This window comes from Electrona antarctica (genome assembly GCF_951216825.1).
Source record: "Electrona antarctica genome assembly, chromosome: 12".
Lineage (NCBI taxonomy): Eukaryota > Metazoa > Chordata > Actinopteri > Myctophiformes > Myctophidae > Electrona > Electrona antarctica.
This window is the reverse complement of record NC_136793.1, coordinates 19511216-19523153: the sequence shown is the minus strand read 5'-3', so window position 1 is coordinate 19523153 and position 11938 is coordinate 19511216. Positions and strand designations below refer to the sequence as shown.

At 42.0% G+C, this 11938-nt stretch overlaps 2 protein-coding genes across 2 annotated transcripts; both read left to right on the top strand.

Moving 5' to 3' along the window:
- Nucleotides 1-1068: 1068 nt before the first annotated feature.
- Nucleotides 1069-3107, top strand: ccno (cyclin O). The gene is made up of 3 exons (XM_079517073.1): nt 1069-1380; nt 1596-1781; nt 1950-3107. Exons 1-3 carry the CDS (start codon nt 1084-1086, stop codon nt 2595-2597), a joined length of 1131 nt encoding a protein of 376 aa, XP_079373199.1. The 5' UTR covers nt 1069-1083; the 3' UTR covers nt 2598-3107.
- A 1142-nt stretch (nt 3108-4249) lies between these two features.
- Nucleotides 4250-6648, top strand: mcidas (multiciliate differentiation and DNA synthesis associated cell cycle protein; the record flags this gene model as incomplete). Its single annotated transcript, XM_079516896.1, has 7 exons — nt 4250-4336; nt 4427-4502; nt 4625-4704; nt 5257-5317; nt 5503-5726; nt 5909-6019; nt 6211-6648. The coding sequence occupies 7 exons, from the start codon at nt 4250-4252 to the stop codon at nt 6646-6648; spliced, it is 1077 nt and encodes a 358-aa protein (XP_079373022.1).
- Nucleotides 6649-11938: the final 5290 nt, after the last annotated feature.

Below are 11938 nucleotides of genomic sequence, written 5' to 3'. Positions count from 1 at the left end.
TGTCCCCAATTCCCCCTAAACTGTTTGAGCAGTGAGCCCTTTTACTCATGTCGTGAATATGATCTGATAGTAGGCTACATTGAATTGATTTACTCAAGCACTAGTACAATTTTATGGTACCTGTAATTTACTTGAGCATTTCTATTTTTCAATTATTCTACACCACTACACCTCAGACTCAGAAGCATTGTACTTTTTACTCCACTACAATTAATAGCTGATTTAGAAAACCTTTCATGCGGTATGTATATGTATATTGTATATGTAGGCCAATGTATGTATGTGTAGGCCTACCGTATGTATAACAGCAAAGCAAATCCGGTGTCCCAGAAGTGTTCTATTTTGTTGAGGTCATGTCAGGACTGTTGGCAACTTAGCAGGCCATTCCAATCTATAAACTCTGGAGGTATAGTCTCTGATAAACCCTGCATGTTCTATTCCTGCTGAAAGACATCAATCCCACAAATGCATGTTCCAATCTGGGCACCATCTAAAAGGGAAATAAATAGGCTTTCCAAATATAAAAGTTATTGCCAATAGTATTGTTACAACAGAGACATAGTTGTCTAGCCTGCTGCCTATATCCTGTTTATAACCAACTAGGCCTATGTCTAACATAGCTGCATAGATTGCTGCAAGATTTATATGCATATTATTTTAAATAGGTAATGGGTTAATCATGACAGAATATCGGTATATCTTCTCATTTATGGGGACATGCCCATTATCAATGACTGATTGATAATCCTATGTTTTATTATTTAAAAGTCACAGAACAAAGAATGGTTTGGTCACCATGGCAGTCAATTAGGCATTTTACAACTTGGGTACTTAGGGACGCTATTGGGGGGCTAAGAGCGGGGAAGTCCCCGGGAAAACAGACCATGACTCACAACACGGAACTCCCATACCGTCCAATGACAAGTGAGTGTACGATGAGTGACTGCTACAGAACTGGTGTACTAGTGGTAGCCAACACAATCATAGGTCGAGCCAGCATGTATCTGAATGGTGTCATTCACGAAACAATGCCGGTGGCTCAGACAGGGTTTGCAAACGAAGACGAATGTTGAACAGCGCATCATGGAAGGAGACGCAGCGATGGAGGCGTTCACGTCTGCGGTTCCACAACTGCACACAGCGAGGTACAGAAAACAAAAAATCACGTCCATGCTGAGTGATTCCGGTTTCGAGGAGGATTTGTCCTCAACTCCGTCCCCAGTTCGGTGTGCCGTGTCTCCACTTCGTGCACACACGCCAGTGACTTGTATGAGAGACCTTGCAAACTGGCATCACCACTACGCGGATATAGGGTACAAGATACAGAAGGGAAAAGAGACGCACTTTCATTCTTTTAAGTGCTTAGCACGCCAGACACAGGTAAGGAAATCCACAGGGGAATCATATTGCCTATAATAAACTTTACAGGAATAATATTTCATATTCTAAACTTAACTTTATTCTGTTTTGTTCCAAAGTATAGACTACACACACACACACACACACACACACACACACACACACACACACACACACACACACACACACACACAACACAGTTATATGTTATTCATTGTTGTAGTTTTCTCATGCAGGTGACGCCAGAGGCACGCTGCAAGTTGGTCAGCTGGCTCATCCCTGTGCACAAATATTTTCACCTGTCCTTTGAGTGTTGCTGTCTCGCTGTAAACATCATGGACAGGTTCCTGGCATCTACACCTGTCGCCTCCGACTGCTTCCAGCTACTGGGTGTTACTGCACTTCTTCTCGCTAGTAAACAGGTGTGTGTGTGTGTGTGTGTGTGTGTGTGTGTGTGTGTGTGTGTGTGTGTGTGTGTGTGTGTGTGTGTGTGTGTGTGTGTGTGTGTGTGGGTGTGTGTGTGTGTGTGTGTGTGTGTGCATGTTCTGCCTTTGAATAATTATATAATACAGTTCTTCTCTCTTTGGCAGGTGGAGGTGTTTTCACCGGGTATCAGCCAGCTGCTGTCAATGTGCTGCAATGCTTTCACTAAGGAACAGCTCTGTAACCTGGAGTGCCTCGTCCTCCTCCGTCTCAACTACCGGCTAGCTGCCCCCACCCACGCCTTCTTCCTGGACTTCTACACCCACTGCAGCATGGCTGCCCACACCACCACCACCGAGGGGTCAGTGTGGGGGGAGCACCAGGATGCAAAGAAACCATGGCAATGCAGCAGCCTCGCGCAAATCATATGTGAGTTGACTCTAGCAGACTACGCGTTCAACAAGTACCCTCCCTCCCTCACCACCAGCTGTGCACTGAGCATGGCCGAAGAGCTACTGAGTCAACCACCAGAAACGACTGTACATTCAGAGAGAGTCCTGCGCTCTCAAGAAGATGAGGAAGGCCATAAGTGTATTGAACTCTCCAGCAATAAGCGGTCATTGCCGGCCAGTGCTTCGCCCCAAGTGGTTGATAGGCACAGACTGCAGATTGGTTCTGTGTCAGTGGAGCATCACTCCCTGCAGGCTGTGGTCCAGGATAGCCATAGCCACAGTCTGGCTCAGGAATGCAGGGAGAACTTGAAGCTGCTGGTGTCTCTCAACCAGGAGATGCTGCAAGTTACAGAAATGACGTGATTGCTATAATAGCAATTGAAATTGGGAACTGCAGTTAAAGTATTTAAATGTGATTGTGAATATCCAGCTCTGATGTTTGTTCTTTGGTTGTTTTCAGAGGTGCATGGTGGGAGTAGATCTACCTCTGGGACATCTTATATCTGAGATGTATGTGTCCCTCTGGAGAGCAATTTGATATTGTTCGATTCAATATAGTCTAGAAGTGCAATTATTTACCTCATAAAACAAGGATTTCAAATGCTGATTGCGGAATTGTGTTTTAGCGTTATTTTGTGTTTCACAACGAGATTTCATTGGATATGCATGTACTGTAGCCTATTAGCATTCTCTTGTATCTCATCAATGTGATCTGTAAAAGCTTTGTTCTATAAATAATCAAATGCATCCACTGAATGCACTGGCTTGAGACTTCTCTGACATTTCTGATGATGGTAGTTACTGTTGTAACATGTTTACAATATAAAGGTCATGAAAAATATGCAATGAATAAAAAAAGTAAAGGAACATGAATGGTCTGATGCTCCTCTTTGAATGAGTGATGAATGATGAACTCTTTCATTCTATAAACTTGCCCATAATTATGGCAGATAAAATGATTTATGTAAGGCTTCAATAACATTTTGACATTTATTCCATGAAAATGTTTCTGTTTTTTCATTGCAATTAGGAAACTGATTGGTTTGTAATTGTGCTACAGAGCTTTCTTTCACTGTTGCTTATAGCACTGTGTTTGTTTTCCTTAAACAGCTATAGTGAGAAGTAAAACATGCTGCAATAAACAATTAGACAACAAAGAAACCCCAAGCCGTATAGTTCGTTTTAATGCAGGGGCTTAAAATATCATAAGAATTTTAAACTGAAATAATAATAATAAATGTAGGCTTTCAGGCCTAAATGTCTTTAAACTAAAGTAAACACTTGTTTTCACGCCCCTATGCGTGCTGATAATCCATCGCGCGTGGCAGTTTGACCTGCTGACACGCTGCAGACCACACAGGTGCATTCAGCGTTAAGGGCCAAGCATACACACTCGTGTTTGTTTACAAATAGAGACATTTGTTATGGGTGTTTGCAGTGCTGTCTCCTTTAATTGCCCTTTTCCTATTCCATTTCCTTTTAAATGGGGACACGATCGAGCCTTGACCTTTTAGACATTTTACGCACGGTGTTGCGCTTTACTGGAACGAATCACATAAATAAATATCGGGGAAATGCAACTGCATGATTCTATATCTATCTAATTATAATAAAACAATAAATATTATATCAGTCATACTCAGAACGCATCATATAGAATTTCATTCATAAAAGTGTGCACAGAACGCGACAATTTGGCACGGGGACTCTGCTGGTCCCTTGGTGACGAATTCAGTTTGGCGCAAAGCACCTGCTGTATGGCGCCGTTATGCGCGGTACCACTTGATCCACTTCGGACCAGAAAACCGTTAAGGCTACACCAATTTAATCTCCGAGGACGCCGGCACTCCCTGGAGACCAATAATGCATGCATGCTTTTGATTGGGCCAAAAGCACGGGACCGCGGCATGGAGTGACATAAACCGGGAGAATGTTTTCTATATCAACCTTAAAAGCCAACTATGGCTTCCTTGATTGCATTTCACATTTCGTCAGACAGACCTCAGCTGGTAAAGATGCAGAAGGATAGAAGAGTATTTGGTGCAATCTGTCCCAACAAAATGGGCCAACAGTGCATAAGACTGAGAGCTGCAAACAAAAAGGTAACATTGCATTTTACACTCATATGGGCTATTATTAGTATACGTTCGGCTTCGTTTACGTTTCCGATTAAAAAATAAAATGTTTTGCAGGGCAAAGTGATGATGCCAAGGAGCAGCAGTCCAATCACGGAATATGTCGACAAGATGCCCTGCATCGTTGAACAGGGTATATGCATGGATTGTCATCGTGATGGCATTTAGAATTTATTAAATAGGCTACTATATAGAAACTGTTATGGCTGAGAAACTCAAACAGTTGCCAACACAATGTGTTTCTTATTATTACAGCCTTTGCAACAATTGCATGGGATGATTTGGACGACTGCGCATCCGTGATGAGAAGGGAGAGTGACTCCCTTGACTCGCAGGTGAGACAACTCTGACACACGCCGTTCCCATGGAACGCCAAAAAATGTATAGTATTGACATTTTATACAGCATGCGACTTTTCTGCATACTTTACAGCGAACAATGTTTGAAAGAGAAAGTAGGCTAAGTCATTGTTCTTTTCTTCGATGGAGTGACAGAGCGCTACATCACTCCTATAGGACAGTTAATGTTTTACAGGGTGGAGTGTGTGTTGGAATTCTGCACGAATGGCAATGCAGTTTGCTCTTGCCACGTGAGCTACCTATAGTCTATAAAGCCTTTCCATAATTGGTTCGACCTCAGCTGAAGTCATGCCAGACTGCCTTTTAGACGCAACTAAAGCACATCTGCACTCGTGCGCCTTTACGCGACCACACACCGAACCTGCAAAAATGACCACACTTTTCTCAATGGACCCACCCCACTGTACTTGGTTAAGTTGGGATTTACAGGTAGAGCTGACCCATTTTTTTTGGAAAATATGCATCTCCTGGACCATATATTATCTTTTACAATCTTATTTAATCTAACAGTTTATTCTTTTATAACAGGTAAATGATTCTGATGGAGATGACCAAGACTTTGGGGAATATGCATTGGACTTCATTGCAGGTGATAAAGGCTTTTATATTGTGATGATGAATGATTATGATTATGATTATGATTATGGTTATGGTTATGGTTATGGTTATGATTATTGTTATTATTATTATGGTTGTTGTTGTTATCGTATAGTCATTGTTGTCAACGTAATTCTTTGAGCTTATCACTAAACTGCATGATCATTCCATTTCCAGATTCCCCTGCCACATTAGAGAGCAGTCTGTCTCCTACTGGACTGGTGCCATTTCAGGGCTGCATCATACCTCCCCTCACCCCTCACCCTGACATCTCTTCAGAACACAGTCTCAACAATCCACCAGTGGCAGATAAACCCCATGTCCAAGATGCCACTCTCTGGAAGGACATAGCCCAACATCAAGGAAGGATGCTGGAAGGTACCATGGAAACCAACAACCAGGTATAACATTGTGACCAATGACCAGACCCGAAAAACAATACATTTCCCCATGGCCTTTGATGAGGCAACGATTATTTTAGTATGTTTTTTTTGTTTTTAACTGGAACCTCCATATTGGAAGCCCTATTTTACTGAGCTGTGTCAGCGTGATGTGACAGATGTGCTTCTGTGTTGTTCTGTAGCTTTGTGAGGCTGTGTGCAGAAGGAATCAAGAGATCAACTCACTGCAGGAGAGGAATGTTCACCTCAGGGAACTGGCCAGCCGGGCCAAGGACTTGGCTTCAGTACTTGATGTAAGTACAGTATAATAACGTGAGTCATAGTTGATGGCGGTGTCAAGCAAGGAAATGATCTGATCTACCAGCTCACAACGCAGATCAGTTCCATTCTGCATTCAGCTTCAATGCCATGATCTATAAGCTCCATACCCTGGCTATGCCCTATGTATGCATTGCCTAAGCTTTTCTCTGCAATTCCCTCTTAGAAGCTGATGAGAACTGTCAAAGAGCCATATGTAACAGAACCAGTGTTACTGTCAAGTGATACCACCTGCAATCCAACAAGCCCTTGTAAGAGGCAGCGACTGGATGAGGAATGTGAGTCAGTGACCTCTGGCTGCTCCGTGGAGGACATTCTGAGGGACATCAGCACACGCTGCAATGCTGTCCTGCAGGGTCCAAGACCGCAGCAGGAGTGCGACAGCATACGCATGTATGGCGCATTCTCAGGCCTACAGACTTCTATCTCCAAAGGCAGTAGTGTAAGCGCGGTTGGAGCAGAGGCAGGGGAATATGCATCTTTCAGGACTTCTATCAGAGAGCACTGCACCATAAGGACCCAGGTGTTTCCTCAGGGACATTCCTTTACCTCAAGGACTCAACATGGAGGGTACAGATTCCGCTGGGTGCCCAACCACAGCTGAAACAGCCCAGATGAAATAGCCTGCAGTGATTTTAAGCTATCATTCCAACCTGCCAAGAATTAACGTGTGCCACCTCGGAAGAAAGCCTGGTCTGTGTTCCAAAATCGCAATGTGATCTGGTCTGGAGCGGATGGTAATTTACCCTATTCATAATACTGATTCCGCCTTGTGGTTCCCTGGCAGATGACTACAAATCATTGACTACATACAACATGACGAAAGTTACCATCCGCTCCCGACCGAATCATAAACCCGAAATGGAATGCTGCCCAGGCTAGCCAAGAATAGCTCTGGCAGCTATTTGAATATGTCCAATGGCCCATTTGGAGGCACTGGAGTAGCCTACACATAGGTTTGAGTGTGGGTGGGCAACTACTATTGATGCTTCGCTGATACCCTGTAGTGGTGTCTGTAAATTATTACAGTATCTTCCTCAGGTAGCATGCTAAGCTAATCAGCCAGAGCTGATTGCTCAGCAAAGTAAATAATACTGCCTATGATTTTGTTTACATTGTGTCCCTGTTTACATGGCCCGAATCCAGTGATCCCTCAACCAATGACACATGCAGCAATGTCATGTTTACTTTCACACCTCACAATGGTTCCCATGTTTTTCTAAAACATTTTCATATAATAAAAAGTGATTATCTATTAAGTTGCCTGAATGACTGACAGTGATTTGATGCCTTGATGGTGTTTTAAGTGATATGATATCTATTCCAATGTAGAGTAACAGATTTTATTGATAGCTTCCCTTGTTTGAACAGCAAAACAAATGTAACCCAATGACCTTCTGAAGTAATGCTTTCACATTATTTTGTCACAGTCTGAGTGGCTATGCAGATTGCAGAGTGTCAGACTGAGAGGGGAGTTGAAGTCATTATGGATCTCATTCAGCATCTTTGTTATCTTTCATGTATTTCCTAATATTGTTGTCTAAATTTCTCAATGGGGAAACCACCTTTACCAGTTATGGTATTAACATAAAAAAAGGTTTTATTTATCAAATAAAAATAAATAAATACATCTGGATTGCCACTTACAATTTGGTTTGATTCAGATGCATTAAATGAAAGTTTTGAGGCAACTTACATTGGGAATGAATACATCTGCAATTCCCAATTTTGTTAACAAAATTATTCAGCTTCGGTAAGAGGAAAAATATTTGAGGCAACTTACTTTGAGAACACTGACGGGCTTAATAATAATCAAGATGAGATGAATATGTCAGGCTGTGACCCTCTGACCTTTGATATGACCCTAACCTCCCCCTTCCCTCACTGCTTTAGGCTTTAGCTGTAAAGAATGGGTTCATGTGAGGCAGACTGAGCCAAAGGTGAACATCAAATCTCTGCCGAGACACCTGTTCAAACTCCCCAGTCTTGGTCTGTTTGCCTCCACTGTATCCTGAATGTTCATTTAACTCTGAGACTGCATGTGCAAATGGACCCTTACAGGTCCATTTGGTTACTTACGGCAACGCACCAGTCCAATATAATTTTACAGAGCTGCTGTCATGATTGATGAATCTGTTAGTTTGAGGAGGATTTAACAACCGTAATAGAGATAAGATCACACTGATAATGAGTGCATTCACACAGGACTGTATCATGGAAACAACTCACAAGAAAAGAGGCACATTGTATTGCCTTAATAACAATAATAATAATAATGCATTTTATTTATAAAGCGCTTTACATTCTTGCGAATCTCAAAGTGCTACAAGGTTAAAAGCATGGCAATAAAATAAAAAAACAATAAAAGCGTAAGCAACATCATAATCAGGAAGGAAAAGCTTTCTTAAAAAGGTGGGTCTTAAGTCCATTTTTAAAAGAGTCGGTGGACTATGTGGTGCTCTCAGGTGAATGGGGAGAGAGTTCCACAGACATGGGGCTGTGTGGCAGAGATTCTAGATTATAAACCTGCATAGAAATATGAATGCATATCAATTCCCCATTCCCTATCACTATTATAACTCTAACTGCAATTTTAAGAGCTTGCACTTGCAAAGAATTTCACCCACTCTTTTACACCTGCATGTTCATGTGATGACATAAAGTTGTTGTTGTTGTTGTGGATGTATAGGCCAATAAAATTTTAATTCAGGCAGAACACCAGCTATTTCCATTTTTCTACTTTTTAGAAATCAGTGCTATTGAACACCCTTTATGTCAGTGTGTGGGTTGTACAAAATATCGAACCAATGAAAAGTATAAAACACGCTATATAAACTGCCTAACTCCATTAGATCCTCAAAACTGTCGGTCAACTCCAACTTTGGAGTTGTTTTTTCCATCATTGATTAGAATGATGAAGTCATTCATTCATTCTGTGTGTGTGTGTGTGTGTGTGTGTGTGTGTGTGTGTGTGTGTGTGTGTGTGTGTGTGTGTGTGTGTGTGTGTGTGTGTGTGTGTGTGTGTGTGTGTGTGAGAGAGAGAGAGAGAGAGAGAGAGAGAGAGAGGAAGTTCATGCAGTTATGTGACAGATGTAGTATAGCCTATATTATAGTATTAATGTTATTAATCTTCAAACTTCTTCAAACTTCAATAGATGTGTGATAACATTGAGAAAGTAGTAGCCTAATCCCCTTTTGTTTTCCATTCTTGAGAGAAATTATGTGTAAAATCTTTTGCATAACATCTGTTTTCAGCCCATAAGCTCATTAAATCATATGGATCGACCTATAGGCATATCGCATTTCTGTTCCAGCACATTCATTTGGAATCACAATTCAATAAAGATCATTATAATGTTATATGCACGTCTGTGCATATTGAAATAATACAAAAACATATACGAATATTAAAATATTGTCAATCAATTATCAATAAGAGGTATATAGGCCCAATATTGGCATGCAAAAAATGTGATAGCCTAATTAATTCCAGACTATATCGGTATAGGCCTATTCCATATGGCTCCGACCGTTTGACAACCGTTTAGATTTTGTTGCCAACCTATTAAGTAAACACAAGTTACACAACCCGCCATAATGGAACGTCAGCCTGCCCTCTTGGCTCGCCTTCAGCGACTTTTGCTGCAAACAAATCCGTTTGTCATTGACCAGCATTGACTAATAAGAGCATGAGGCATGATGGGGTAACGCTTTGTTCAAGCATCTTGTGTGCTCCTGCCACATTTGACCGGTTAAGCTACCGCCAAACCGCAGGGGAGAATGCGGGAAGGAAAGGAAAACATTGAAACAATACGTTTCTAAGGTAACTAAAATAAAACCGAGTTTCCACTTGCGGTAAAGACAACAGTGCGCACGTCTAGGGACATTTTATTATTTGGATATAGCTTTGCTGCCCTGCATGTTGACAAGTCTTTATTAGGCTATAGCCTATAATGACATTTTGAAGATAAAGCCAAGGTGACACTTGTGGTTTCTCAATGTATCTTCCGGCCAGGGGCCACAGTCAGAACTCAGAAGAAGATTATTATTGGGTCACCACAAAATGTTCATCCCTCGTCCAAGATGTGTGTAAATTTGCGACAGACGCACCTATGCCTTAATGCCTAATCTATATGGGCCTGCCTGCCCTATAATATTTTCAGATGGGAGTCCGTGGCCAAATATACGGGGGTCCTTGACGATTGAACAGTTTACTTTGAACAACCACTGACCTACAGGCCTACAACCTACTCGTAGGCCTACTCCATTGCGAGCGAGCATCTGTTGAGTCATTGTCATTGAGAGCAGTCAGAGCACCTGTCATGGAGGGCCGGGGCCGGGCTCATGGCTCAGGGTGTGTGGAGCGCATATGGAAGTGGCAGGTGGTGAGAGCAGCTCCGTCCTCTCCCTCTCGCGCCCTTCAGCTCTATTAGCGCCATGCAGCTCATTAGATGGCTGAGCAGCCCGCGTTAATATTAGGCTATAGCCTACATGGTGCATGTGCATATAAGCCACAAACTATTATTTGTTGTGTTGTCGTCGTGACTTGTCGAAAGGGGAAAATAAGGACGCTGTCAGTGTCAATTAAAATTAATTTAATTGCAATAATGATAATATCATGCAGGCCTAATACTACTAATAATAATAGTCTAATAAAAGGCCTAATTTTTTATAATGGGCCTATATGATTATTGAAATAAGTTAGTTTTCTTTTCTTTTTTTAATATTTACGCCACATTTTGGGGTCCATGCACATTACAGACAATGTAGCCTAATGTAGAACCTATACAATATAAACGCAACATCATGCACCAAATAGGCCTACCATCGAAATTGTTTTTCCATGTGCAATTTAGTAGGCTATAGGCCTAGCCTATACAGTTAACATGATCCTCGTAATGTTTAATGTACGTGCACTTTTATAAATGTATGTGCAATCTCAGATTTTCTATATTTAATCACTAATCAGATATAGCCTAGGCCTATACAGTTTAGAATCTATGCCTAAATTGTTCATTCCTTTATGCCATCAATGAATGACGCAGCCAAATGTCCTTTCCATGACAATGCCTGATGTGACGTGCCCTTGGTTGGTTCTCAACTGATAAGAAGGTGCTGCCGCCACATTGCCGCGTCGTCACTTTTACAGCAGTCAGTTTGTTTTCATGTGTTTCTAGGGGAACCCACAACGCGAAGGGAATCCCAAACCACCCGCAGAAGCTTCCCGCCCCAGCATCCGCCATGGGAGTATATTTAGGACCATGGGTTCCTCGAGTAGCCTAGAGAGGAGTCAGGACAGCAGGTGCGCTGCGCAAGGCATATGGGTTCAGGCCCAGGGTTTCATCAGCATTTGCGCTAGGAAAGATTTTGTTACCTTTTTGTATGAAACTGAAGAAAATATTGGAGATGAATTCATTTGGGTCAATGGGGTTTAGGCGAAAAACAGCAGTAGGCGGCAGGCCTATATGTTTTCAGTGAGAATTGGAAAGCCTGTTCGGTGACCAGGATAATGCTGAGAGGACGCAACCCATTAACATCTTCAGGGCAGAAGGTAAGGAACTAATCAAATATGCGACTGTCAAGTGGCCCATATAGCAGTTGTTCTGGGATCTGTTCGGGAACCCCCAGGCCTGGGGTCCTTGGGGTTCCAGGGGGATAGGAATGACAGCATAAAAATCAGTTTAACCATTTTAACCCCGGTTATTTTAAAATAGCCAATCTACAGCTCAAACAATTTTACAACCCAAATCTTGTATGGGATTTTTTTTTTAAATCACACTTGTGTGAAGTGAGGGGTGCCTGGTAATGTTTGTTTAAAGTGCTTCAACAGTCCAGACCTGGCTGCCATATGACGTCACATTTAGTGCTCTAAACAAACGTTAAAAGTCCATAGA